The sequence below is a fragment of the Pogoniulus pusillus genome, chromosome 36 (assembly GCF_015220805.1).
Source record: "Pogoniulus pusillus isolate bPogPus1 chromosome 36, bPogPus1.pri, whole genome shotgun sequence".
NCBI classification, from domain to species: Eukaryota; Metazoa; Chordata; class Aves; order Piciformes; family Lybiidae; genus Pogoniulus; species Pogoniulus pusillus.
The window spans coordinates 2,072,924-2,100,910 of record NC_087299.1 but is presented as its reverse complement, the minus strand read 5'-3'; the positions used below and the strand labels follow the sequence as shown (position 1 = coordinate 2,100,910).

The 27,987-nt window shown below is 59.9% G+C and overlaps 1 protein-coding gene across 4 annotated transcripts; it reads left to right on the top strand.

Moving 5' to 3' along the window:
* Nucleotides 1–3,693: 3,693 nt before the first annotated feature.
* Nucleotides 3,694–24,846, top strand: ZBTB17 (zinc finger and BTB domain containing 17). 4 transcript variants are annotated; one of them, XM_064171896.1, is made up of 17 exons: nucleotides 3,694–3,802; nucleotides 6,497–6,587; nucleotides 7,046–7,163; nucleotides 9,535–9,741; nucleotides 10,546–10,734; nucleotides 13,076–13,237; nucleotides 13,350–13,472; nucleotides 15,402–15,640; nucleotides 15,736–15,878; nucleotides 17,982–18,282; nucleotides 19,599–19,686; nucleotides 21,500–21,616; nucleotides 21,695–21,815; nucleotides 21,915–22,045; nucleotides 22,865–23,080; nucleotides 23,771–23,860; nucleotides 23,951–24,846. In XM_064171896.1, the coding sequence occupies exons 2-17, from the start codon at nucleotides 6,582–6,584 to the stop codon at nucleotides 24,232–24,234; spliced, it is 2,535 nt and encodes an 844-aa protein (XP_064027966.1). In that variant the 5' UTR covers nucleotides 3,694–3,802; nucleotides 6,497–6,581; the 3' UTR covers nucleotides 24,235–24,846. The 4 variants fall into 4 exon arrangements, with proteins under 4 accessions (XP_064027966.1, XP_064027965.1, XP_064027967.1 ...); XM_064171895.1 differs by having other exon boundaries at nucleotides 3,695–3,802; nucleotides 13,344–13,472; XM_064171897.1 differs by lacking the exon at nucleotides 6,497–6,587 and having other exon boundaries at nucleotides 3,699–3,802; nucleotides 13,344–13,472; nucleotides 23,951–24,663.
* The last annotated feature ends 3,141 nt before the right edge of the window (nucleotides 24,847–27,987 follow it).

Below are 27,987 nucleotides of genomic sequence, written 5' to 3'. Positions count from 1 at the left end.
AACCCAACCGAAGTCTGTCGAACTTGTTCCGAAAGCTCTTAACGGCCAGAAAAGTCCCCAGGGTGGCTCAGGACTTTGGAGCCACGGAGGTGAGGAGCAGAGGGGATGCCCTGTCGGTGATCAGCCGCGGTGGGATGCGTTTGCTTTGGTCCCAAGTGCCAGCCCTGGGTGCCCAGGGCAAGGCTGCGCGCAGGGAGCCGCCGGCCGCGGTCGCAGAGCGCCACCTCGTGGTGATGGCATGGAGGGGGTGTGGCACTCACCCAGCCTCTAGAGGAGGTGTCCAAAACGCCCTTTGACCCCCCCCCCCCCCAGACCCCAGCTGGTTTGGCAGCGGTGGCATTTCCGAGGCAGGCAGTTGGTGAAGGGGCAGCTCAAGGCAGCGCCGAAAAGAACCCGCAGGAGTCTGGTGCCGGCACAGGTCAAATTTTGGGGAAGGAAATATGGATTTGGGGAATGTGAATTTGGTTAATAGAATCATAGAATCAGGCAGGTTGGCAGAGAGCTCCAAGCTCAGCCAGCCCAGCCTAGCACCCAGCCCTGCCCAACCAACCAGACCATGGCACTCAGTGCCCCAGCCAGCCTTGGCTGCAACACCTCCAGCCACAGCCACTCCACCACCTCCCTGGGCAGCCCATTCCAATGCCAATCACTCTCTCTGACAACAACTTCCTAACAACATCCAGCCTCAACCTGCCCTGCCACAGCTTCAGCCTGGGGCCCCTTCTTCTGGTGCTGGCTGCCTGGCAGCAGAGCCCAACCCCACCTGGCTACAGCCTCCCTGCAGGCAGCTGCAGGCAGCAATGAGCTCTGCCCTGAGCCTCCTCTGCTGCAGGCTGCACCCCCCCAGCTCCCTCAGCCTCTCCTCACAGGGCTGTGCCCCAGGCCCTTCCCCAGCCTTGCTGCCCTTCTGATAGGCTTGTTCCGTGTTTGTGCTGCCTGTGCACCAGCTGCTGCCTGCCCCTGCCCAAACTCACTGGTACTGTGCACTGCATGCCAGGGAGTCGTGGAGTCATGGCAGTGTTTTGGTTGGAAGGGACCTTTAAGATGATTAACCCAGCACTGCCAGGGCACCTCCAAACCCTGGCCCTCAGCACCACATCTCTGCATCTTTTAACCATCTCCAGGGCTGGGGGTTCAACCACCTCCCTGGGCAGCCTGGGCCAGGGCTTGAGAGCCCTTTCACTGAAGAATTTTCTTCTCCTGCCCAACCTAAACCTCCTCTTGTCCTGTCACTTGTTCCTTGGCAGAAGACACCAACCCCACCTGGCTGCAGCCTCCTCTCAGGGAGCTGTAGAGAGCCAGAAGGGCTCCCCTCATTCTCCTTTTCCCCAGCCTAAACACTCACAGCTCCCTCAGCTGCTCCTCCCCAGCCCTGTTCTCCAGACCCTTCTCCAGCTTCATTGCCCTCCTCTGGACCTGCCCCCAGCTCCTCAATGTCCTTCTTGGAGTGGCCCAAAATCGAACCCAAGATTCGAGGTGTGGCTTCACCAATGCCCAGTACTGGGGGATGATCCTTGCCCTGCTCCTGCTGATCACACTCTTGCTGACCCAGGCCAGGCTGCTGGTGGCCTTCTTGGCCATCTGGGCACAGGTTGGTTCATCTTCAGTTGCTGCTGTCCAACACTCCCAGGTCATTTGTCAGTGAGCTGAGCATTTTTAAAGGGCTGCTTTCAGAGAGCAGAGCTCTCTGCTCCGAGGACAGGCTGGGAGAGTTGGGGCTATTCATCCTGGAGAAGGCTCCAGGCAGACCTCAGAGCAGTCTTCCTGCACCTGAAGGGGGCCAGAGGAGAGCTGGGGAGGGCCTTTCAACAAGGGCTTGTAGTGACAGCACAAGGGGCAACAGTTTGAAACTAGAGAAGGGAAGATTCAGATTGCACATCAGGAAGAAGTTCCTTACTACAGGAGTGGTGGGAAAGTGGAACAGGTTGCCCAGGGAAAGGGTGGAGGCCCCACAGAACTGCAGCAGGCACTGAGTTGGAAGGAGCCTCTAGAGGCTGTGTGGTCCCATCCCCTGCAATCAGCAGGGACATCTCTGAGTGGCCCAGGCTGCTGAGAGCCCTGTCTAACCTGATACAGCTGGCAGCTCCTGGCAGGGGTCTGATAGGGCTCACCACCTTACAGCCTCCTCACTCTGCATCCTTCCCAAGTGGCATGGCTGCTGTGGTCTCACCACCCTATGGAGCACACTCAACCCACCAAGCACCCTCCACGGGTGCTGTGGACCCTTTCCACACAGTCCCCCTCACCCCCGTGAGCATCCTCCTTGGTCACTATGCTCCCCTTCCCCATGTTCCTCACCCCACTGAGCACCCTCCATGGGTGATGCAGGTTCTGTGGTCCCTGTGCCCCAAATACAGCCTCCATGGGTGATGTGGATCCTCTCACCACAGTCTCTCACTGCACCAACTACCCTCCATGGGTGCTGTGGATCCTCTCCCCATAGACCACCTTAGCCCACTGAGACTCTCCCAAGGGTTATATGGATACTGTGGTCCCCACTGAGCAGCTGAGCATCCTCCATGATCACTCTACTGCCCCTCCTCATGTTCCTCACCCCACTGAGCATACTCCTTGGTCACTTATTGCTGTCTGCAGCTGCCTGCAGGGAGGCTGTAGCCAGGTGGGGTTGGGCTCTGCTGCCAGGCAGCCAGGGACAGAAGAAGGGGCCCCAGGCTGAAGCTGTGTCAGGGCAGGTTGAGGCTGGATGTTGTTAGGAAGTTGTTGTCAGAGAGAGTGATTGGCATTGGAATGGGCTGCCCAGGGAGGTGGTGGAGTCTGTGTGGCTGGAGGTGTTGCAGCCAAGGCTGGCTGGGGCACTGAGTGCCATGGTCTGGTTGGGTGGGCAGGGCTGGGTGCTAGGTTGTGCTGGGTGGGCTTGGAGCTCTCTGCCAGCCTGCCTGATTCTATGACATGGAATGTCCACCAGGATAGGGCCTCCACCACCCCCCTGAGCAATCTGGGCCAGTGATTCATTCCTGAAGACATTCAAGGTCAGGCTTGATGTGGCTCTGAGCCACCTGCTCTAGTCACAGATGTCTCTGCTGACTGCAGGGCTTGGACTAGGCGAGCTTGAAAGGCTCCTGCCAACCCAAACCAATACCCCACCTGCAGTCCTGGGGGCAGCTCTGCAGCCCCCAGCACAAGCAGGACATGGAAGGGTTGGAGCCAGCCCAGAGGAGGCCACCAAGATGCTGAGAGGGCTGCAGCAGCTCTGCTCTGAGCACAGGCTGAGAGAGTTGGGGCTGTGCAGGCTGGAGAGGAGAAGGCTTGGAGGAGAGCTTGGAGTGGCCTTGCAGGATCTGCAGGGGGCTGCAGGAGGGCTGGGGAGGGACTACTGAGAAGGTCTGGGAATGGCAGGAGGAGGAGGAGGAGGAATGAGTTCGAAGTGGCAGAGGGGAGCTGGAAAGTGGATGTGAGGAAGAAGTTGTTTGCAGGGAGGGTGGTGAGAGCCTGGCACAGGTTGAGGGTGGTGAGAGACTGGCACAGGTTGCCCTGCCTTGACCCCAGCCCCTCAGAGACCCACTCCGCCCCCGCCCCTCCCGGCCCCGCCGCCGCCAGCCCCGCACCGCCGCGGCAGCAGCAGGGGGCGTGGCAGCAGGGGGCGCGGCAGCAGGGGGCGTGGCAGCGGCGCCACACGTGACCCGCCCCCGCCCCCCCGCGCAGGCGCAGCTCAGGCGGTGGGCGGGGCAGGGTCTGACGCCGCTTCCGCCCGGCGCTGCCATGGCTGCGCCCTTTGTCTGCTCCGTGTCACGGTGAGCGCCGCGGCCGCGATGGGAGCGCCCCGCGGGGCCCGGCACGGCAGGTAGTGGCGGGGGGCACCGGGGAGGGGCTGGGAGGGGGTTGGAGCGACTTAGGCGGCGGGCTTGGGGTGACAGAAGGGCTGGGAGGGGAAGGGGGCCGCGGCCCAGCGGCCTGTCCGCGGGGTCCCCCCGGAGAGGAGCCGCTCTGAGGGGCGCAGCGGTGTGCGAGCGGCGGGCACCGGGAGCGGAGGCTGCCCTGGGCTCCTGCCGCGTCCTTAGCAGCTCTGTGGCAGCGTCGAGTCCTCCTCAGTGTCTCCGTTGGTGGCCTGGATGGAGGCGCTCCGCGGTTTCGCAGTGACACTCGGCTGGAGGCACTCCTGCCCCGCCGGAGGCTCCGCGGAGGCAGCTGGGCAGGGGCGTGAGGTTCATCAGAGCCGAGTGCTGGGTCCTGCACTTGGGTCACAACAGCCCCAGGCCCGTGGCAGAGTGGCTGGCAAGTGCCCAGCAGGAAAGCCTCGGGGGGGTTGGTCAGCAGTGGCCGAGGATGAGCCAGGGGTGCCCAGGGGGGCACGAAGGGCACCAGCAGCCTGCCCTGGCTCAGCAATGGCCAGCAGGAGCAGGGCAGGGATCATACCCCTGGGCTGGGCACTGTCGAGGCTGCTCCTTGAGTCCTGGGCTCAGTTTGGGACCTCTCATGCCAGGAAGGACATTGAGGGGCTGGGGGCAGGTCCAGAGAGGGGCAGTGAGGCTGGGGGAGGGTCTGGGGAGAGGCAGCTGAGGGAGCTGGGGGTGTGCAGGATGGAGGAGAGGAGGCTGAGGGGAGCCCTTCTGGCTCTCTGCAGCTCCCTGAGAGGAGGCTGCAGCCAGCTGGGGTTGATGTCTTCTGCCAAGGAACAAGTGACAGGACAAGAGGAAACAGCCTCAGGTTGCCCCAGGGGAGGTTTGGGATGGCCATGAGGAACAATTTCTCTGCCTTGGGGGTTGCCAAGGCCTGGCCCAGGCTGCCCAGGGCAGCGCTGCAGTGCCCACCCCCGGAGGGGTTCCAGAGCCCTGCAGAGGTGGTGCTGGGGGCCATGGTTTGGGGGTGCCCTGGCAGTGCTGGGCTCAGGGCTGGCCTTGGGTGGTCTTTCAGATCTCTTCCACCTGGAATAATTGTGTGATTCTCTGATTCCCCCCCTGGCTTCCTGCACCTCTCTGTCCCTGGCCGGGGCCTGGGTAGCTGCCCTGAGGGCCCCAGTTGCTGGCTGCAGCCCTCCCCTGCCCGCCCTCGGCAGGCTGACAGTGCTGCTGTGGCAGATGTGTCCCTCTCCGCGGAGCCCTGGGGCGATCCAGGACAGGATCAGGAGCAAATCCCTCCTCCCTCACACGTGGGGCAGCTGCTGTGCCCTCGGGAGCCGAGGGTCGGAGCCCTGCAGCTCTCCGCCTGCGCTCAGGAGTGGCCACAGCAGAGGAACCTCCGAAGCATCTTGTGCTGCCTGAGGGATCCGAGGGGCTTTCTGCCCTTCTGCCATCTCTGCTGTTGGAAGGGACCTCCAAAGCTCATCTGTTCAGTGTCTCTAGGGATGATCTGGAGCAGGGGATTGAGTCCAGCAGCAGTGAGTTTGCAGATGGCACCAAGCTAGGAGCGGCTGTGGAGCTGTTGGAGGGTAGCAGAGCCCTGCAGAGGGACCTGGCCAGGCTGGGCAGAGGCCAATGGGATAGAATCATAGAATCAAGCAGGTTGGAAGAGACCTCCAAGATCATCCAGTCCAACCTAGCACCCAGCCCTATCCAATCAACCAGACCATGGCACTAAGTGCCTCATCCAGTCTTCTCTTGAAGACCCCCAGGCACGGTGCCTCCACCACCTCCCTGGGCAGCCCATTCCAATGCCAATCACTCTCTCTGTGAAGAACTTCTTCCTAACATCCAGCCTAGACCTACCCTGGCACAACTTGAGACTGTGTCCCCTTGTTCTATTGCTGGTTGCCTGGCAGAAGAGGCCACCCCCCACCTGGCTACAATGCCCCTTCAGGTAGTTGTAGACAGTAATAAGATCACCCCTGAGCCTCCTCTTCTCCAGGCTAAACAGGCCCAGCTCCCTCAACCTCTCCTCATAGGATTTGTGCTCCAGGCCCCTCACCAGGATGAGACTGAACAAGGCCAAGGGCAGGGTTCTCAGGCTGGGGCCAGAGTGGCTGAGAGCAGCCAGCTGCAGCTGCCCTCCGTGGGCCTGGCGTTTGAGCTGCAGATGCTGCAGCTGGTGCAGAAGCTGCACTCCCTGAGCTGCACCTCTGCACCAGAAGCTCCTGCTGCAGCTTCAGAGGGCAGGCCACGTTGCAGAGGCAGGGGTTTGTTTTGTGAGGAGACATAGTTTTAATGCCCCATCAGGCAGGTGGTGCAGAAGGGGGGGATTGCCATGGCAGCACTCCAGCCCTGGCGCCCAGGCTGGCTCCCTGCTCTGCTCACCTCCTGGCAGCCACTTCAGGAGCAGCACCACCAGCACCTCTGTGGGGTGTCTGTTTGCTGAGAGGGGTCCAGAGTGGCCCTGCTCATCCTTCTCTTTGTGCCTCTCTTCTTTTAGTCCCTTTTCACCGAGTTCTTTGCTGCCTGTGGTTGTTTCCCCTTCCCTCCACAGCTGAATGTGAGCTCACCTTTCAGTTTCACCACCGACAGCAGGCTCCAGAGCCCTTCTCCACCTCTAAACTGATCTCAGTAGATGTTGCTCTGCTCAGATTCACCCCTAACTTGATTTTTTTTAACTGAAAACGTTGCAGAATCAGTTCCTGGAAATGAGGACAGCCTCCTCTTGGCAGAGCCTGAAGGGATTAGGGCTGCCCTGTTCCCCAAGCAAGAAGGGAGATGACGGTAGGCAGAACCCTCTTCCTCTTTACCTTCCCAGCACAAGAACTGACAGCTGGGTGGAGGCAGCATCCAAAGGCAGCATTTGAACCAGTCTCTCCCACTCTTTCCAATTTATGGAGGTTTGGGTGTGTTTAGTAGGTAGATGCTTGAGCAGCAGCTACAGGGAGAGGTCGTTAGCAAGCGAGAGCTTAACGGTGCTGGTGTGGGAAGCTCCCCTTGCCTGCAGCTGCCTGATTTAGCCCTGTGGCAGGAGTGGGTGTTCTCATAACAGAGCTTTTCTCTGATTAATCATGTGATGAGAGACTTGACAGCCAGGGCAGGAGGGGAAAAGGTGCTCACAGGTCTCTGATGAGGTGAAATCAAGGGCTGCCTGCTCCTAGGTTGGTGATGTTGGACCCTGGTGCCTTCAACACACAGGCTGTGGGGGTTTAAAATGCAGGTTTTGGTCCTGTGTCTCTCAGGATGGCTGCATAGAGACTGATTTGGGCAGCAGGAAGAGAGAAAGCTCCACAGGAGAGCCGCCACAGTCTTGTCTACAGCTGTGCTCCTCTGGATATCTCCGCTCCTCGCACCGCAGGGGTGAGTCTGGGCACTGATCCTGGCTCGTTTGTCAAGTGGGGAACTCTGCCATGCTCCTCAGACAGCAGCACTACCTTGACAGCCAACACTGATGGGTTTGTGCTAATGGATCCTGACTTAGCCATCAAGTGGGACAGAAATTCCTGTGGGAACAGGCTGGGAGAGTTGGGGCAGTTCAGCCTGGAGAAAAGAAGGCTCCAGGGAGACCTCAGAGCAGCCTTGCAGTGCCTGAAGGGAGAGGAGAGCTGGGGAGGGACTTCTGACAAGGGCTGGAGGTGCCTGGATGAGGAGCAATGGCTTTGAGCTGGGAGAGGAGAGAGTGAGAATAGAGATGAGGAAGAAATTGTTGAGAGTGAGGGTGGGGAGAGACTGGCACAGGCTGCCCAGGGAGGTTGTGGATATCCCCTGCCTGAAGCTGTGCCAGGCTGGATGAGGCCTTGAGCACCCTGGGCTAGTGGGAGGTCTCCCTGCCCATGGCAGGGGTTTGGACCTGGGTAATCTTTAAGGTCCCTTCCAACTCAAACCATTCCATGATTTACCCTCCTTGGGTCCATCCCCAAATCCATCCTCACTTCCATTTGGTCTGGGAAGGAGATAGATCTGTGGCACCAGAGCCATAAATTGGTCCTGTCTGGGTGGTGGCAACGAGCCAGGCTGGCATTTTGAGTGCACCCTGAGGCTTTTGATCCCAATATTTGGGGGTTTTAAGGCTTGGAGTGAGGGCTTTTAGTGAGTGAAGCTGCTGAGGGATGTTTGGTGCTGGGTTTGGGCATGAGGGCTTGCTACAACCTCTTCAACAGAGCTGTAATGTGAGGGCACAGCAGGAAAAATGTTTCCTGGGAGGAATTCTCAGGATTGTGCTTTCTTTGCAAAGCTGAGGCAAGTTCCATCAGGGAGAGAGGAAAAACAGTCAGAGACAAAATTCCTCCTACAAATGACCAAAGGTAACCTTTTAGTGCCTCAAACCACGGTGGTGTCTCAGGTCCTGCTGCTCAGATCTTTCCCAACACAGAAGGCAGCAGGGAAAGTCTTCCTCTCTTTCTTTTTTCCTCCTAGAATTTTCCTTTGCAGCCCTCACAGGGTCAGACATTTGTTGGGGTTTGGACAGATTTTGATACAAGCAGAGGGTTTTTTTTTCCCTGGCTCCTGTGGGATGTGGCTTGGGACAGGCTGTGGGTGTTTGTTTCAAAAGTGCTTTGTGTTTTGGAGAGGCAGGAAAATCCCTGCAAAGGCCAATGGAAGTTTTAGGGAGTGAAGCCTTCTCCACCTGTGATCCGATGCTGTTTAGGTTTCTTACCCCTGCTGAGAGCAGTTTTGGGAGCCAGTTGGATCCTCGGGTGGAAGATCTCTCACTGAGTGTGCTGCAAGCATCTGCAGCAGACAGGAGGAGGCTTCCTCAGCCCAGCCTGCTTGCTGCTGCAGATCTGGAGGAAGGGAAGTGTTGCCCTGCAAGCCACCTGGATTTGTGAGTCTAAGCCTGTTACCTTTAGACTCTCCAGGCTGCTTTGAAGCACTGCTAAAGCTGGAAGCCTTCAGAGAGACACTGAGCATGGACTTGGCATCAAAACCAAGACTTCTCCTGGCCATAGCCTTCCTTTTTCCAGAGCCTTAGGAGCTTCCTGGCCTGCCCTGTTGAACAATAACTGTGGATAGGCTCCACTTGTTTTCTCCTCCCTCCTTGCTCATCTCCTGCTGCCAGGAATGACCCCTTCAGCTGACAGAAGAATCAAGTGAAACTCTTCCACCCTGCAGGTGCAGCCCAAGAGCAAAACCTAACAGATGGAGCTTGTGGTTGCTCCTCAGCCTTTGCTGACAAGGGTCTGTGTGAACAGGAGGCTTTAGGGGTGTTTGCAGCCTTCCTCAGCCTCAAAGCTGTGCTTTGAGCAGGGAGAATTCCCTCCAAATCCACAACAGAAAAATACAAATCCTTCAATTTTGTGATGCAAGCACCCAAAATGAGCAGGAGCTTGGTGGGTTTGATGATGAGATGAGAGTGCTGGCACCACCTGCTCGCTGGAGGGGCAATAGGTGACAGTGCTCCTGCTCACACCTTGGGCTGGTTGGAGAGTAATAAATGACTTTAAATGCTGTTAGGGTGGCAAAAATAGATTTACACTTCAATCAGCTCTCTCTCCAGCCCCTTCTTGACATCATGGCTGTTAGGGGAGAGGTTTTGTTGTTGGTTCTGGGGCAGAAGGCAGGTGGCTGTTGAAAGGAGCTCAAAATCAGACATCTTTTTGGGCCACCTTTTTTAACCAGGAGGGTTGTGGTTGCTTTGTGGCTTTGTGATTTGTCTTTTCCAGCACAGTGATGGGCTTTTGGCAGCTGTCTCACTTCCATCCTGGGTGTTCTTTTTTTCCTCTCCCCACAGCCATGGATTTCCCCCAGCACAGCAAACAGGTCCTGGAGCAACTGAACCAGCAGCGGCAGCTGGGCTTGCTGTGTGACTGCACCTTCGTGGTGGATGGCATCGACTTCAAGGCTCACAAAGCTGTGCTGGCAGCCTGCAGTGAGTACTTCAGGATGCTCTTTGTTGACCAGAAGGATGTGGTACACCTGGACATCAGCAATGCTGCAGGTAGGCAGAAAGCTGGGCATGAGCCAGCAATGGGCACTGGCAGCACAGAAGGCTAGTGGCAGCCTGGGCTGCATCAACAGCAGCATGACCAGAGATGGAGAGAGGGGATCCTGCCCCTCTGCTGTCACCAAACCTGCAGGGCTCTGTCCATTTAGGGGGGCCCCCAACACCAGAAGGACACAGACCTGCTAGAGTGGGTCCAAAAATGATCAGAAGGGTTGAGAACTTCTCCTCTGGGAACAGGCTGAGAGACTTGGGGCTGCTTAGCCTGGAGAAGGGAAGGCTTCAGGGAGACCTTAGAGCAGCCTTGCAGGGCTTGAAGGGGACTGCAGGAGAGCTGGGGAGGGGCTTTTGGCAAGGGTTGGGAGTGATAGGATGAAGAGAATGGTTTGAAACTGGAGCAGGGAAGGTTTAGGTTGGACATCAGGAGGAAGCTCTTCACTGTGAGGGTGGTGAGATACTGGAACAGGTTTCCCAGGGCTGTGGTTGAAGCCCTGTCCCTAGAGACTTCTGAGATCAGGCTCGATGTTGCTGTGAGCAAGCTGAGCTATGTGAAGGTGTGCCTGCTTGACTGCAGCGGGGGTGTGGACAAGATGACCTTTGAGGGTCCCTTCCAACCCAATGCAGTCTGTGAGTCTGTGTGAAACTTGTCCAGTGTCCCTCAGAGCTCCTTAAATGGAGCACTTTGCTGCCTGGGCTTTGAGGGAGCTCTTTTGGCCTGGAACTTGACACGCTTTGTGCTTCTGAGGACTGCCCGGCTGAGAGGGTCAGAGCTCAGCTCTGGCTGTGACACCTCCCTTGCAGGCCTGCACCAGGTTTTGGAGTTCATGTACACAGCTAAGCTGAGCCTAAGCCCTGACAACGTGGAGGATGTGCTGGCTGTGGCAGGCTTCCTGCAGATGCAGGAGATCGTCAGCGCCTGCAACGCGCTCAAGTCCCTCGCCGCGCCCGCGGGAAGCCCCTCGGAGAGCCAGCACCCCCCTGCCCACGTGGGTACGTAGCCTTCCCTCACCCAGGGAGACTCAGAGCTGTCCCACAAGGCAGCCACGCTCTGGCCACCCTCCCAAGCCCTCTCGTGGTGCACAGGGATGTCTGGATGGGGCTCGGTGCCCTTGTGTAGCACCAGCAGCTGAAGAGCTGATGCGCCCCTGGCTCTCGGTGGCACCATCAGCCATAGCACCTCCTGGGCTTGGATGAGTGGGCAGTGAGGGGGGTTGAGAAGTGGCTGGAGGGCAGAGCTCAGAGGGCTGTGAGCAGTGGCACAGCTGGAAGCCTGAGGCTCATGGTGTTCCCCAGGAGTCTGTACAGGGTCCAGTCTTGTTCAGTGTCTTCATCAATGACCTGGGTGAACAGACAGAGGACCCTCAGCCACTTCTGATGGTCCAAAACTGGCTGACACTCCTCAGGCTGTGCTGCCATTCAGCCAGATCTGCCCAGCTCTCCAGCCTGTCCAGGAGAACCTCAGGAAGTTCAACAAGGGCAAGGGTAGGGTCCTGCAGCTGGGGAGGGACAACCTCCTGCAGCAGTGCAGGTGAGGGGGGAGCTGCTGGGAAGCAGCTCCAAGGAGAAGGGCCTGGGAGGGCTGGAGGACAATAGGTTGCTCATTTGCCCTTGCTGCCAGGAAGGCCAATGGTGTCCTGGGTGCATGAAAAGAGTATGACCAGCAGGTCACAGAGGGAGTCTCCTCTCAGTCAGGCCACTTCTGGAGTCCTGGGTCTCCAGTGCAAGAGAGACAGGGAACTACTGGAAGGAGTCCAGGGGAGGCCCTGAAGCTGCTGAGGGGCCTGGAGCAGCTCTGTGAGGAGCAAAGGCTGAGAGCCCTGGGGCTGAGAGCCTGCAGAAGAGCAGCCCCAGAGGGGAACTGAGCAATGCTCAGCAAGAGCTAAAGGAGCTGTGAGGGGCAAGGGGCTGGGGCCAGACTCCTGTCAGTGGTGCCCAGGGAAAGGACAAGGGGCACAAACTGGAACCCAGGAGGTTCCATCTGATGAGGAGAAGCAATTTCCTTGGTGTGAGGGTGCTGGAGGCCTGGAGCAGGCTGCCCAGAGAGGTTGTGGAGTCTCCTTGTGTGGAGAGCTTCCAACCCCCTGCCCATTGTGACCCAGGCAAGCTGCTGTGGGTGCCCTGCTGTAGCAGGGGGTTGGACTGGATGATCTCTGTCCCACATGACATCCTGGTCACCAGACTGGAAAAACACAGACTTGCAGGGTGGAGCACTGCTGGATAAGGAACTGGCTGGATGGTCACATGCAGAGTGGTGATCAAGGGCACAATGTCCACCTGGAGGCCAGTGCCAAGTGGATCCCTCAGGGGTCAGTGCTGGGCCAGTGCTGTTTTAAGATCTTTGTCAGTGCCATGGACAGAGCAATTGAGTGCAGCCTCAGCAAGTGTGCAGATGGCACCAGGCTGTGTGGCACAGATGAGTTGCTAGAGGGCAGGGATCCATCCAGGGAGACCTGGACAGGCTGGAGAGGTGGGCCCAGGCCAACCTCATGGTTGGATGGGTTCAGTTCCAAGCACAGCTCCAGGCTGGGTGGGGAATGGCTGAGAGCAGCCCTGAGGAACAGGCCCTGGGGGTCTGGGGAGAGGAAAAGCTCAACCTGAGCCTGCAGTGGGAGTGCAGCCCAGAGAGCAACCCTGTGCTGGGCTGCAGCCAGAGCAGTGTGGGCACAGGGCAAGGGAGGGGATTCTGCCCCTTGGCTCTGCTCTCCTCACACCCCACCTGCAGTCCTGGGGCAGTTCTGCAGCCCCCAGCACAAGCAGGACATGAAAGGGTTGGAGCCAGCCCAGAGGAGGCCACCAAGATGCTGAGAGGGCTGCAGCAGCTCTGCTCTGAGCACAGGCTGAGAGAGTTGGGGCTGTGCAGGCTGGAGAGGAGAAGGCTTGGAGGAGAGCTTGGAGTGGCCTTGCAGGATCTGCAGGGGGCTGCAGGAGGGCTGGGGAGGGACTATTGAGAAGGTCTGGGAATGGCAGGAGGAGGAGGAATGGGTTGGAAGTGGCAGAGGGGAGATGGAAAGTGGATGTGAGGAAGTTGTTTGCAGGGAGGGTGGTGAGAGACTGGCACAGGTTGCCCAGGGAGGTTGTGGCTGCTCCCCTTCTGGAGGTGTTCAAGGCCAGGTTGGATGAGGCCTTGAGTGACCTGTTCTAGTGGGAGGTGTCCCTGCTTGTGGTTGGGGCTGGAACTGGATGAACTTTGAGCTCCCTTCCAACCTAAACCATCCCCTGATCTCCAGAGGTCCCTCCCACCCCTCCCCGTGCTGGGGTTCTGATATTTGGGCTCCTTCTAGCAGCTTCTGCTGCCCACACAGGGGCACTCACTTTGCCTCTTCCCTCACAGAGTCCAGCAAGGCCGAGGACAAGCCACCAGAGGCAGAGGCACAGGGTGATCCTGACAAAGTAAACCCAGTTCTTCCCGACCCCGAGGGGAAGGAAGAGACGTCCACAGCTGCAGCGGCAGCACAGCCTCAGGCGCCAGCGGAGCAGCCGAGCAGCCGAGAAGGTGAAGTGCTGTGGGATGACTCCAGATCCCTCTGTCACACCCCCTCCCAGCACACCCTGTCCTGTGTGTCTCCGAGGGCATGCCCAGGACACTCTGTTGTTTGCAGGGGCAGATGCTGCCAGCTCTGAGGATCCCAGTGCTGAATTTCCCAGCCAGCCAGAGCCAGCCGAGAGCCTGGTGGGCAGCAGCAGCCCCGCGGCGAAGGACAGTGGCACTGCAGGCACTGAGGCAGGAGGTGAGTGCTTGTGGAGCTCATGGTGCTCCTCAGGGGTCTGGGCTGGCTCCAGTCTTAGGGTCACAGAATCACAGAACTGCTTCTGAGGTCATTAGTCCAGCCATCAGCCATGGCCACTAAACCATGTCCCTGAGTGCCATGGCCACAGGTTTGTTAACACCTTCAGGGGTGAGGACTCCATCACCTCCCTGGGCAGCCTGTGCCAGTGCCTGACCACTCTTGCAGCAAGGAAATGTATCCTCATCTCCAACCTAACCCTCCCCTGGCACAATTTCAAACCATTCCCTCTCATCCTATCACCTGAGCCTAGGGAGAAGAGACCAACCCCTGCCTGGTTCCAGCCTCCTTTCAGGGAGCTGTAGAGATCCAGGTGGTCTCCCCTCAGCCTCCTCTTCTCCACACTAAACAGCCTCAGGTTTCTCACCTGCTCCTCACCAGCCCTGTTCTGCAGCCTCTTCTCTACTCCAGCCCCTCAATGTCCTTCTTGGAGTGAGGGACTCAAAACTGAACCCAGGACTCAAGGTGTGGCCTCACCAGTGTGCAGTACAGGAGGGCAATCCCTGCCCTGCTCCTGCTGACCACACTCTTGCTGACCCAGGCCAGGCTGCGGGTTCCCTTCTTGCCCACCTGGGCACACATTGGTTCATCTTCAGCTGCTGTCAACCAACACCCCCAGGTCCTTTCCTGCTGGCAGTTTCCAGCCTCTCTACCCCAACCCTGCAGTGTTCATGGAGTTGTTGAGAGCCAAAAGCAGGACCCAGCCCTTGGCCTTGTTGAACCTCGACCCACTGACCTAAGCCCATGGGTCCAGCCTAGCCAGGTCCCTTTCCAGAGTCTTTCTACCCTCAAGCAGATCAACATCCCACCCAATTTAGTGTCATCTGTGTCATTCAGTGCCTTCTTCAACACCTTCCTCAGTGGCAGTGAGGACTTGCTGTCCTCTTCAGCAGTGCTGAAACAAAGCTGGGCAAGGGCTGCCTCCTCCTTCTCTGTGTGATTTGTTTTGTCTCTGAGTTTGGGAGCCCACAGGAGTGGGAGTTTTCCACGGGGCACAGCTAGGAGAGGTTGGAATGCTCCTCTGCTCTTGGATTTCAGGGCTGACAGCCTGCAAATCCAAACTGCCTCCACTTAGAAGCTTTGTGAGATGGAGTCCTGGGATCTCCTCTAGCACAGCAGGGCAGGTTCAGTCCCCAGCACCTTAAATGCAGGCTTAGGTCTAGGAGATGCAGCTGAGGTTTGTGTCCTGCTGCTGCTGCCTGCCCTGGGATCTCCTGGGTGCAGCAGGGCAGGTTCAGTCCCCAGCACCTGAAATCCAGGCTTAGGTCTAGGAGATGCAGCTGAGGTTTATGTCCTGCTGCTGCCTGCCCTGGGATCTCCTCTAGCACAGCAGGGCAGGTTCAGTCCCCAGCACATTAAACGCAGGCTTAGGTCTAGGAGATGCAGCTGAGGTTTGTGTCCTGCTGCTACTGCCTGCCCTGGGATCTCCTCTAGCACAGCAGGGCAGGTTCAGTCCCCAGCACCTTAAATGCAGGCTTAGGTCTAGGAGATGCAGCTGAGGTTTGTGTCCTGCTGCTGCTGCCTGCCCTGGGATCTCCTGGGTGCAGCAGGGCAGGTTCAGTCCCCAGCACCTGAAATCCAGGCTTAGGTCTAGGAGATGCAGCTGAGGTTTATGTCCTGCTGCTGCCTGCCCTGGGATCTCCTCTAGCACAGCAGGGCAGGTTCAGTCCCCAGCACATTAAACGCAGGCTTAGGTCTAGGAGATGCAGCTGAGGTTTGTGCCCTGCTGCTGCTGCCTGCCCTGGGATCTCCTGGGTGCAGCAGGGCAGATTCAGTCCCCAGCACCTTACATCCAGGCTTAGGTCTAGGAGGTGCATCTGGGGGTTGTGTCCTGCTGCTGCTGCCTGTCCTCAGCCTTCCCACTTCCTGCAGAGATGAAGCTGGAAAGAAAGGAGGAAGAGGAGCAGACGGCGGCAGCGGAGGAGGAGGAGGCGAAGGCGGCGGAGGAGGAGCAGGGGCGGCTGCAGAACGGGGGCCGGGCGGAGGAGCTGGAGTCGGGCAGCACGGACTCGGGGCAGGAGGGCGCGGGCGAGCCGCGGCTGCTGCGCTCCGGCTCCTACGGCGACCGGACCGAGTCCAAGGCGTACGGCTCCGTCACGCACAAGTGCGAGGTGAGGCCTGGCCGGGCCCCGAGCGGGCTGCCGGGTCCCCGGGGGGGCGCCCAGCGTCACCGGCCGCGCCTGTGCCGGTCTCTGTGCGCCCCCAGGACTGCGGGAAGGAGTTCACCCACACCGGGAACTTCAAGCGGCACATCCGCATCCACACCGGGGAGAAGCCTTTCTCCTGCAGGGAGTGCAGCAAAGCCTTCTCCGACCCTGCCGCCTGCAAGGCCCACGAGAAGACACACAGGTGAGGGCCACGCTGGGCACCGGCAGAGGGGGGCTGGGCAGTGCTGCCAGGCCAAGCTGGGCGGAGGAAGCCTGCAGTGATCACAGCTCACAGGGCATTAGGGGCTGGAAGGGACCCAAGGAGCTCATCCAGTCCAACCCCCTGCAAGAGCAGGACCAGGCAATCCAGCTCAGGGCACACAGCAACACATCCAGACAGGCCTGGAAGGGTCCAGAGAAGGAGACTCCACAACCTCCCTGGGCAGCCTGTGCCAGGGCTCTGGGACCCTTCCAGGAGAGAAGTTCCCCCTTGTGCTGAGCTGGAACCTCCTGTGCTGCAGCTTCCATCCACTGCTGCTTGTCCTGTGCCAGGGAGCAGTGAGCAGAGCCTGTCCCCCCCCTGCTGACCCCCAGCCCTCAGATAGTTATAGACATTGATTCAATCCCCTCTCAGTCTTCTCCAGACTAAGCAGCCCCAGGGCCCTCAGCCTCTCCTCACCAGGCACTGCTCCAGTCCCCTCAGCATCCTCATAGACCTCTGCTGGACTCTCTCCAGCAGATCCTTGCCCCTCTGCAACTGGGGAGCCCCAAACTGAAGGCAGCACTCAAGATGAAGTCTCCCCAGGGCAGAGTAGAGGGGGAGGAGAACCTCCCTGGATCTGCTGGACACCCTCTGCTTAATGCCCCCCAGGACCCCATTGGCCTTCTTGGCCCCCAGGGCACTTTGCTGTGCCATGGTTAACTTGTTACCCACCATGCTGAGGGGCTGAGGAGGAGGCTGGCAGAGCAGCTGCTCTCTGCCTCCTGTGCCTGCTGCCAGCAGCTCCAGCCATGCAAAGGCACCATCAGTGCCTAAAAACTGTGGGTTTGCCTCAAAAGGTTAAATCACAGCATCAGAGATTGCATCAGGTTGGAAGGGACACCAAAGGTCATCTCATCCACCCCCCCTGCAGTCAGCAGGGACAGCTCCAAGTCGCTCAGGCTGCTCACAGCAACAATGAGCCTGATCGTGAGTGTCTCCAGGCATGAGGCCTCAACCACAGCCCTGAGCAACCTGCCAGTGTCTGCCCACCCTCACTGTGCAGAACTTCACCTGGTGTCCAACCCAAATCTGCCCTGCTCCAGTTTCAAACCGTTGTCCTTCATCCTGACACTGCCAACCCTTGTCCAAAGTCCCTCCCCAGCTCTCCTGCAGTCCTTTCAGGCACTGCAAGGCTGCTCTGAGGTCTCCCTGCAGCCTTCTCCAGGCTGATCAGCCCCAACTCTCCCAGCCTGTCCCCACAGGGGAGGTTCTCCAGCCCTGTGATGATCTTTGTGGCCTCCTCTGGACCCCCTCCATCAGGTCCATGTCCTTGTGCTGAGGCTGGAGACAGCACTTGTGGGTCTTTGTGCAAGCCATCAGCATGGCAGAGTGCTCTGGGAGGAGATGTCTTTTTCTGCCTCACCCTTCCCCTTCGTGTTGCTTTGTGACAATCCTGTGGGATCTGGAGTCAAGGCCTATGGCTTGCACAAGTCATGCACAAGTGCAAGGTGAGGCCTGGCCTGGCCCTGACTGAGGTCTCAGGTCCCTTGGAGATGCCAAATGTCACTGGCTGAGCCTGTGCTGGTCTCTGCCCGCCCCTAGGACAGCAGGAGGGAGTTCATCCACACTGGATGGAGCTTGCACTGGGGTGTTGAGAGCTGCCACTTCTTCCCCCCAGCTCCATCTCTGCTGTGACCAAGGAGAGGAAGGTCCAGGGAGACCTCAGAGCAGCCTTCCAGTGCCTGAAGTGGGCTCCAGAAGAGCTGGGGAAGGACTTTTGATAAGGGCTGGAGGTGCCAGGATGAGGGACAATGACTTTGAGCTGGGAGAGGGGAGAGTGAGAGTGGAGATGGGGAAGAAATTGTTGAGAGTGAGGTGGGGAGAGACTGGCACAGGCTGCCCAGGGAGGCTGTGGCTGCCTCCTGCCTGGAGGTGTCCAGAGCCAGGCTGGGTGAGCAGCCTGGTCCGGTGGGAAGTGTGTCCACGGCAGGGCTGGGGGTTGGAACTGGATGATTCTGAATTCCCCTTCCAAGCCAAAACCAGACCCAAGCCGGGCCAGGATCTGAGCCCTGGAGTCGCTGAGTTTGAGTTCCTCCTGCGCAGCCCCCTGAAGCCCTACGGCTGCGAGGAGTGCGGCAAGAGCTACCGGCTGATCAGCCTGCTGAACCTGCACAAGAAGCGGCACACGGGGGAGGCTCGCTACCGCTGCGAGGACTGCGGCAAGCTCTTCACCACCTCGGGCAACCTGAAGCGCCACCAGCTGGTGCACAGCGGCGAGAAGCCCTACCAGTGCGACTACTGCGGCCGCTCCTTCTCCGACCCCACCTCCAAGATGCGCCACCTGGAGACGCACGACACCGACAAGGAGCACAAATGTCCCCACTGCGACAAGAAGTTCAACCAGGTGACCTGGGGGAGAGAGATTGGAGCCCTGGGGGAGAGAGATTGGAGCCCTGGGGGAGAGAGATTGGAGCCCTGGGGGAGAGAGATGGAGCCCTGGGGGAGAGAGATGGAGCCCTGGGGGAGAGAGATGGAGCCCTGGGGCTTCGGGGCACTGCCAAGGGAGGTGGGAGTGGGCTTGGGGGATCTCAGCGTGCCAGCAACTTGGCTGTTGGAGGGTGGCAGAAAGGTTGGTGTGGGCACAAGAGGGCACTGTCAGCAAGGCTGCTGCCAGCCTGGGAGCAATAGTGACAGCCCTCAGGCTGTTCAGGCAGACCTGGCCAGGCTGGAGAGATGCACAGGGAGGAATGAAATGAAATCCAACAAGGACAAGTGGAGAGTCCTGCAGCTGGGAAAGGACAACCCCATGGAGCAGCAGAGCCTGGGGACTGACTGGTGGAGAGCAGAGAAGAGGAAAGACCAAGGGATCCTGGTGGACAGAAGGATGCCCTTGAGCCAGCAATGTGCCCTTGGGGCCAAGAAGGCCAAGGGCATCCTGGGGGGTATCAGAAGGGCTGTGGTGAGTAGGTCCAGAGAGGTTCTCCTGCCCCTCTGTGCCCTGCTGAGGCCACATCTGGAATACTGTGTCCAGGTCTGGGCCCCTCAGGTCAAGAAGGAGCTCAGGGAACTGCCTGAGAGAGCCCAGCCCAGAGCCAGAGCTGCTGCAGGCAGTGAACATCTCCTGTGGGGCCAGGCTGAGGCAGCTGGGGCTGGGAGCTGGCAGCAGAGCAGCCTGAGGGCTGCCCTCAGTGCTGTGCTGAGGATGTGCAGGGTGATGTGGGCAGGACACAGGCAGGCTCTGGCCAGGGGTGGCCCAGGGTGGCACAAGGGGCACTAGGGGCAAGCTGGAGCAGAGGAGGTGCCAGGGGAGCAGGAGGGCACTATGAGGGGGCTGGAGGCCTGGAGAGGTGGAGTCTCCTCTGGAGACATTCCAAACCCTCCTGTGTGTTCCTGTGTGACCTGCCCTGGTGACTGATCCTGCTCTGGGGCTGGCCTGGATGATCTCCAGAGGTTCCTCCCAACCCCTGATGCTCTCTGATCAGGTTCTCAGCATCATCATTGGGAAGAAATTCTTTCCAGTGAGGTCTTGGAGACCCTGGCACAGGCTGCCCAGGGAGGCTGCGGATCCCCTCCCTGGAGGTGTTCCAGGCCAGGCTGGATGAGGCCTTGAGCAACCTGAGCTAGTGGGAGGTGTCCCTGCCCATGGCAGGGGGTTGGAGCTGGATGGTCCCTGGGGTTCCTGCCAAGGCACTCTGTTTGCATGACCTCCTCTGTCCCCAGGTGGGGAACCTGAAGGCTCATCTGAAGATCCACATCGCGGACGGCCCCCTGAAGTGCCGGGAGTGTGGCAAACAGTTCACCACGTCAGGTAGCCAGGGGTGGGGGTCTGGGTGGCTTTGGAGGGGACAAGGAACACTCCAGGGAAAGACTGGAGCTGGAGGAAGGATTCATCCCCTGCACAAGAGGGTCTAAACCTCTTCACTGTGTTGCCACAGCTGTGCATAAATTCTCCCTTCCCTGTGGGATCCCACCCTGGGGGTGCTCCTTGGATGTTCCTTCTGGAGCAGGCTGCCCAGAGAGGTTGTGGAGTCTCCTCTGGAGGTCTTTGAGGCCCACCTGGATGTGTTCCTGTGTGACCTGCCCTATATGGCCCTGCTCTGGCAGGGGTAGGGTTGGACTGGATGACCTTAGGAGGTCACTTCCATCTCTTCCCATCACCCTAAACTGCTGTGGAGCTGGAGTGGTCTGGATGAGCCCCATGCAGTCCCCCTGTCCCCCCAGAAATTGTCCTGGCTGTCTCCACCACCACAGAGCAGGGATGCTGCCCTCCTGCAGGAACAAAGCTTTACCCTCCCTCCCCCTCCATGGGTGCCCCTCAGACCCCTGCCATGTTCTCACCCTCTCCTTACATGGGTGCCCTCCACCTCCTCCCACTGCACCCCCACCTCCCAGCCCTCCCCCCACCATTGGATGTCCCCTGCCCCCCAGAACCCACTCATGACCTCATCTTCCCCTCCACCCCCTTCCTCTCCTGTAGAATCACAGACTCAGTCAGGGTTGGAAGGTAGCACAAGGAGCAGCCAGTGCCAACTCCTGCCATGCCCAGGGACACCCTACCCTAGAGCAGGCTGCACACAGCCTCAGCCAGCCTGGCCTCAAACACCTCCAGCCATGGGGCCTCAACCCCCTCCCTGGGCAACCCATTCCAGCCTCTCACCACTCTCCTGCTCAACAACTTCCTCCTCACCTCCACTCTGTCTCTGGGTGCCAGACCCCCCCCCCAAAATGATCTCATAGCCTCCTCCACCTCTGTCCTACTCCCCTCGTTGTGGATGTTCTTCACACTCTCCCCACCCAACCATGTCCTCATCTGCAGCATTGGTGACCCCCAGAACCCCACCATGCCCTCCTCACGCCTCCATCCAGCAACCCCAGGGATCAGTACAGGTTAGGAACTGAGCTGCTGGAAGGCAGTGAAGGGGAAAAGGCCCTGGGGGTCCTTGCAGGTGGGAGGGTGACCACGAGCCAGCAGTGTGCTCTGGTGGCCAGGAGGGGCAGTGCCAGTCTGGGGTGCATTAGAAGGGCTGTGGTTAGGTCGAGAGAGGTTCTCCTGCCCCTCTGCTCTGCCCTGCTGAGGCCACATCTGAGGCCACATCTGGAGTACTGTGTCCAGTTCTGGGCCCCCTCAGTGCAAGAAGGACCTCAGGGAACAAAGATGCTGGAGCAGAATATCTCTGTTGTGAGGAGAGCCTGAGGAGCTGGGGCTGTGCTGCTGGGGGAGGAGGGGACTGAGAGGTGACCTCAGCAGTGGTTATCAATATGTGCAGGTGAGTGGCAGGAGGCTGGGGCCAGGCTCTGCTGGGTGATGCCCAGTGCCAGGGCAAAGGGCAGTGGTGGAAGCTGAGGCAGAGGAAGTTCCATGGAAACAGGAGGAGGAATTTTTTCCCTGTGAGGGTGCCAGAGCCCTGGCACAGGCTGCCCAGGGGGGCTGTGGAGTCTCCCTCTCTGGATACTCCAACCCTGCCTGGATGTGTTCCTGTGTGATCTGCTCTGGCAGGAGCTGGACTGGCTGAGCTTTGGAGGTCCCTCCCAGCCCCTGACACACTGTGACAGTGTCCCTGCGCGTGTCCACCCCTGCCCTGCCACTTTGCCCCCCAAAACTGACCCTGCCCTGCTCTCAGGGAACCTCAAGAGGCACCTGCGGATCCACAGTGGGGAGAAGCCTTACGTCTGCGTGCACTGCCAGCGCCAGTTCGCCGACCCCGGCGCGCTGCAGCGCCACGTCCGCATCCACACCGGTACGGGGCACCCCCCCCGGCCCCCCCTGCGATTCCTGGGGGATGCTTTGTGGTCTCCAAGCTTCTTTTCTCTGCCAGGAGAGAAGCCCTGCCAGTGCCTGATCTGCGGGAAGGCCTTCACCCAGGCCAGCTCCCTCATCGCCCACGTGCGGCAGCACACCGGCGAGAAGCCCTACGTCTGTGAGCGCTGCGGCAAGAGGTGGGGACACCTCCACCCCCAGCCCCAGACTGGGAGGGGGTAGGTGGAGGTGCCCAGGTTGTCACTGTCACCTCTGTGGGTGTCCCCCACGCTCCCCAGGTTCGTGCAGTCGAGCCAGTTGGCCAACCACATCCGGCACCACGACAACATCCGGCCGCACAAGTGCAGCGTCTGCAGCAAGGCCTTCGTCAACGTGGGCGACCTCTCCAAGCACATCATCATCCACACGGGTGGGTACCACTGCGGGGCTCCCAGGGCCTTGGCTGACCCCTGGAGGTGGTCAGCTGCCCCCTTTAGGTGGTCAGCTGCCCCCTTTAGGTGGTCAGCTGCCCCCTTTAGGTGGTCATCCAACCCTTCAGGTGGTCAGCTGCCCCCTTGAGGTGGTCATCCAACCCTTTAAGGTGGTCAGCTGCCCCCTTGAGGTGGTCAACCAACCCTTTAAGTTGGTCAGCTGCCTCCTTGAGGTGGTCATCCAACCCTTTAGGTGGTCAGCTGCCCCCTTGAGGTCATCATCCAACCCTTTAGGTGGTCAGCTTCCCCCTTGAGGTCATCATCCAACCCTTTAAGTTGGTCAGCTGCCTCCTTGAGGTGGTCATCCAACCTTTTTAGGTGGTCAGCTTCCCCCTTGAGGTCGTCATCCAACCCTTTAAGGTGGTCAGCTGCCCCCTTGAGGTGGTCATCCAACCCTTTTAGGTGGTCAGCTGCCTCCTTGAGGTGGTCAACCACTCCTTAAGTTGGTTAACCACCCCCACAAAACAGTCAGCAAACACCCTGAGGTGGTCAACTACCCCTTCCAAACCTTCAGGTAACCCCTTGAGGTGTCAGCCACCTCCTTAAGTCAGTTAACCACCCCCTTGAGGTGGTCAACCATTCCCCCAAACCAGTCAGCCACCCCCTCCAAACGTCCAGGTAACCCCTTGAGGTGGTCAGCCAACCCCTTAAGTTGTTTAACCACCCCCTCAAAACGCTCAGCCCCACCCTCGAGGTGGTCGCCCTCCCCCTGCAAGCGCTCAGCCCCCGCTCTGAATCGCTTGACTGCACCGCCCCAGGGGAGAAGCCCTTCCTGTGCGACAAGTGCGGGCGAGGCTTCAACCGCGTCGACAACCTGAGGTCCCACGTCAAGACTGTGCACCAGGGCAAGGCTGGCATCAAGATCCTGGAGCCGGAGGAAGGGGATGAGGTCAACATCGTCACGGTGGCTTCCGACGACATGGTGACGCTGGCCACCGAGGCGCTGGCGGCCACCGCCGTCACGCAGCTCACCGGTGAGAGCCCCGCGGGTCCCGCCGCCGGCCCGGCCCGGGCAGCTCCCGGCTGCAGGCAGCAGCCTTGGCACCTCCCGCAGCTGTCCCACAGCTGCCACGGGGGAGGCTCCTCCCTGGGGTGCAGAGCTGTGGCCTGAGCCCGGCAAATGGCAAAGCCTGGTTGGAGCCTCCACCCGAGCACAAAACCTTGGGGTGCTTCCTGCTCCAGCCTGGAGCTGCCCTGGCATCTCTCCAGCCCCTCGGGGTTTTCTTTGCCCCCTGCTCCCCCTTTCCTCCCCTCCCCCTGCTCTCCCTTTGCTCCCCCTTTGCTCCCCCTTTCCTCCCCTTCCCCTCCCCCAGTTCCCCCTTTGCTCCCTCTTTCCTCCCCTTCTCCTTTGCTCCCTCTTTCCTCCCCTTCTCCTTTGCTCCCTCTTTCCTCCCCTTCTCCTCCCCCTTTGCTCCCTCTTTCCTCCCCTTCTCCTCCCCCTTTGCTCCCTCTTTCCTCCCCTTCTCCTCCCCCTTTGCTCCCTCTTTCCTCCCCTTCCCCTCCCCCTTTGCTCCCCCTTTCCTCCCCTTCCCCAGCTCCTTTGTTTCTCCCTCCACCCCCCTCACGCCTTTGCAGCCCCCCTCATCTGCTCGCACCGACCTTTCCTTGCCCACACCTCGGCCTCTCATCGTCTTTTCCCCCCTCCCCCCGCCCTGTGCCCGCAGTGGTGCCGGTGGCAGCCGCAGTCACCGCGGACGAAACCGAAGCGCTTAAAGCCGAGATCACCAAGGCGGTGAAGCAGGTGCAGGAGGCAGGTGAGAGAGGCTAAGCCGGGGCGGGGGCGGGGGCTCGGCCGAGTCCTGCGCACCCTGGGCCGACCCCTCCGCACCGTTTCTGCCTTGCAGACCCCAACACGCAGATCCTCTACGCCTGCGACTCCTGCGGGGAGAAGTTCCTGGACGCCAGCAGCCTGGCGCAGCATGTGCGCATCCACACGGCGCAGGCGCTCGTCATGTTCCAGGCCGACTCGGACTTTTACCAGCAGTATGGTGCCACCGCCTGGCAGCCCGAGCAGGTCCTCCCCGCCGGGGAGCTGCTCTTCCGTGCCCGCGATGGACCCGCCGAGTCCCCCAGCGCCCCCCTGGCCCCAGCGCCCACCGCCGGGGAGGCTCCCACCCCCCCCGAGTGACTGCCCTCTCTCGCCTGTGTTTAAGAAGAGCTTCTGGGACAGGCTGGGACAGAGCTGGAAGGAGACAGATGGAATAAAGTGCAGTATTTTCTAAGGGTGCTTTTTGGTACCACCTCGGGACCCCCTCCCGGGACAGTTTTGGGGCTCCCCTTGGAGGATGCTTTGGGTCTGATTCTGTTGTGGGGACTCCTGGACCCTGGCGCTCCTTGGCTGGACTGGAGGAAGGGGGTAGAGTTGGAAGGGAGCTTGGAGGTCATCTACTCTGACCCCCTGCTAGAGGGAGGGACACAGCTCGGGCACAGACACCTCCCTCTAGCCCAGCTTGGTCAAGGTCTCATCCGAGCTGACCTTGAGCACCTCCAGGGAGGAGGCAGCCACAGCCTCTGAAGCATTCCTTTAGGGAGGACACAAAGAGTTGAAACTGAGGCTGCCTGAGCTGCTGAAAGGTAAAAAAGGTGGCTGGAGAGGGGCCAGGAAGGGTTGGGTTACAGACAGGAGGAGGTGTGGGGGGAGGCAGCACCTGCTCCTGCTCCATCACCAGCACTGCGGGCAGGAGGTGAAAAGCAGTTCAAGATCTAGGATTAAAAGCAGAGGCCTGGAGCCCTGTCAGAGCAGCCTGAGGCAGTCTGGGCTTGGAGCAGGGACTGTCTCCCACCCCCATGCTGAAGAGGCACAGCAGAGCTCATTTTGGGTTGAAAAAAGGGCAATGTGGTGCTGGTGGCACCCCAGGGTCCAGGCAGCCTTCCCTGAAGGCTGAGGGGCTTGGCTGAGGACAGCCCCCAGAGCTCTCCCAGGTGGGAACCTCCACCCTGGGGTGGAGGGAACAAGTTTCCATCTGTGTCCCAGTCCCTCTCACCCGGCTGGGGGGCTCTGGGGAGGCAGTGCCATCTCCAGCCCCATCCTTCATCTCCCCCCAGAGCTGGGGCTGAGGCTGCAGCTCCCCAGCCTGGGGCAGGGGGGTTATGGGAACACTGGCCTGAGGCTGGGGTCCAGCCTGAGGGACCTTGGGGGCTCTGTGCTGGAATGTTCTCAGGACACAAACCTCCTGGAGGTGTCCTGGAGAACCTGGAGCTACAATCAGACCTGAGCCCCTCATTGCTCCAGGCTGGGGGACAGAGATGTGGACAGTTACAGGATGGTAGTGATTGGAAGGAACCTCTGAGCTCATCCAGGCCAAACCCCTGCCAGAGCAGGGTCACCCAGGGCAGGGCACACAGGAACACAGCCACAACTCTCCAGAGGAGACTCCACAGCCTCTCTGGGCAGCCTGCTCCAAGGCTCACTCACAGGGAAGAAGTTTCCCCTCCTGTTCCCCTGGCACCTCCTCTGCTCCAGCTTGACCCCAGTGCCCCTTCTGCTGCCCTTGGCCAGAGCCTGCCTGTGTCCTGCCCACACTGCCCTGCACATCCTCAGCACAGCACTGAGGGCAGCCCTCAGGCTGCTCTGCTGCCAGCTCCCAGCCCCAGCTGCCTCAGCCTGGCCCCACAGGAGATGTTCACTGCCTGCAGCAGCTCTGGCTCTGGGCTGGGCTCTCTCAGGCAGTTCCCTGAGCTCCTTCTTGACCTGAGGAGCCCAAACCTGGACACAATATTCCAGATGTGGCCTCAGCAGGGCACAGAGGGGCAGGAGAACCTCTCTGGACCTACTCACCACAGCCCTTCTGATACCCCCCAGGATGCCCTTGGCCTTCTTGGCCCCAAGGGCACACTGCTGGCTCAAGGGCATCCTTCTGTCCACCAGGATCCCTTGGTCTTTCCTCTTCTCTGCTCTCCACCAGTCAGTCCCCAGGCTCTGCTGCTCCATGGGGTTGTCCTTTCCCAGCTGCAGGACTCTCCACTTGTCCTTGCTGGATTTCATTTCTCCCCACCCAAGCTCTCCAGCCTGGCCAAGCCTGCCTGAAGGGCAGCACAGCCTGAGGGCTGTCACCACTGCTCCCAGGTTGGTGCCATCAGCAGCCCTGCTGCCAGTGCCCTCAGCCAGGTCCCTGATGAATGTATTGACCAGCACTGGTCCCAGTACCGACCCCTGGGGCACCCCACTGGACACAGGCCTCCCAGCAGGCTCTGCCCCATTGACCACAGCTCTCTGACTTCCTCCCTTCAGCCAGTTCACAGCCACCTCTCTGCCTGTCCTGAGCTCACTGCCTCAGCTCAGCTGTGAGGCTGCTGTGGCTGGCAAAGGCTTTCCTGAGGTCAGGCTAAAGCACAGCCACTGCTCAGCCCTGGCCTGCTCACCTGCTGATGTCCTCACCAAAGGCTGCCAGCTTGGTCAAACTTGACCTCCCCCTGGTTAGATCCTGCTGACTGCTCCCAGTGACCTTATCCCTGCCCACAGCCAGCACCGAGGAGCTGCTCCATCGCCTCCCCGGGGGTGCAGGTGGGGCTGACTGCTCTGCAGCTACCCAGGTCCTCCTGCCTGCCCTTTGGGAAGACTGTGGTGACCTTTGCTCTCCTCCAGCCCTCAGGCACCTCTGGTCCCCACGCTACCCACAGGCTGCTTCCAGTGCCTTACCAAAGACGATGGAGAGTGGCCTGGTGAGGACTTCTGCCAGCTCCCCCAGCTCCCAGAGGAGCAGCCCATCAGGATTTAGGGATGTCCAGGTTGCCCAACTGCTCCCACTCCAAGGCAAACTCCTCCTTTTCATCTTGTCTTGCTCTGAGGCCCCAGGGGACAGCAACAAAGAAGGGATTCAGCATCTCCACCTTCTTTGTATCCTTTGTCCCCAGGGAACCACTGCACTCAGCACCAGGCCTTTGCTGCCTCCAGTCTTGGTGTCTGCAAGGGATTTGAGGAAGGCTTTTCTGCTGCCCTTGACCTCTCTTCAAGGTTGAATTCCAAGGAGGCCTTGGCTTTCCTGGCTGCCTCCCTGCATGCTCTGACAGCAGCCTGCTCCTCCTCCCACGCAGGCAGCCCCTTCTGCCATCATCTGTAGGCTCTCTTCTTCCACTTGGCTTTGCCCAGCAGGTCCCTGTCTAACCATGCAGCTCTCCTGGCTCCCTTTCTTGATTACCTACCCCTTGGGATGCTCTGATCCTGAACTTGGAAGCAGTGATCCTTGAATACTAACCAGCTGCTGTGCCCCTTTACCTGCTGCTTCCTTGTCCCATGGGATCTTCCCTAGCAATTGCTTGACCAGGCCACATTGGCCCTGCTGAAGCCCATGGCTGTGATCCTGCTTGGTGCTCTGTTCCCACTGCACAAGATCCTGAGCTCCACCAGCTCATGGCCACTGCAGCCAAGCCTGCCCTCAACCCTCACCACTGCAACCAGTCTCTCCTTGGCAGTCAGTATGAGCCCCAGCAGTGCTCTTCTCTTCACCCTCACCAAAGCACTGGAGGAACCTCCTGGAGGAGGCTGCTGGAGGAGGCTGCTGGAGGAGGCTGCTGGAGGAGGCTGCTGGAGGAGGCCTTGCAGCAAATCCCTGGGAGTGAGCAACCCCCATGAGACCCAGGGCCTGGAAGTGCCAGGATGCCACCAGCTGCCTGTGGAAGGCCTCTTCAGCTGCCTTGTCCTGCTCAGGGGGCCTGTAGCAGACACCCAGGAGAGGCTCAGCCATGCTGGCTGCCCCTTCGGTGGCACCCGCGGACGCTGGGCTGGCTTCTCGCCCAGCCCTGGGCACAGCTCAGCTCGGGCTGGCTGCTCTCTCACCAGCTCGCCTTGGTGCCCTGTCTGGCTGTCCTCACAGCCCTCCATGGCCTCCTTCCAGCCACGTCTCTGTCACTGTCCTCAGATCAAAGCCCCTTGGCCACACAC

Bases quoted from the DNA above. Each gene is read 5' to 3' on its own strand.
- ZBTB17 (XM_064171895.1), top strand. The intron at 13,473-15,401 runs GTGAGTGCTTGT...CACTTCCTGCAG, and splicing joins TGCAGGCACTGAGGCAGGAG to AGATGAAGCTGGAAAGAAAG. The intron at 15,641-15,735 runs GTGAGGCCTGGC...GTGCGCCCCCAG, and splicing joins CCGTCACGCACAAGTGCGAG to GACTGCGGGAAGGAGTTCAC.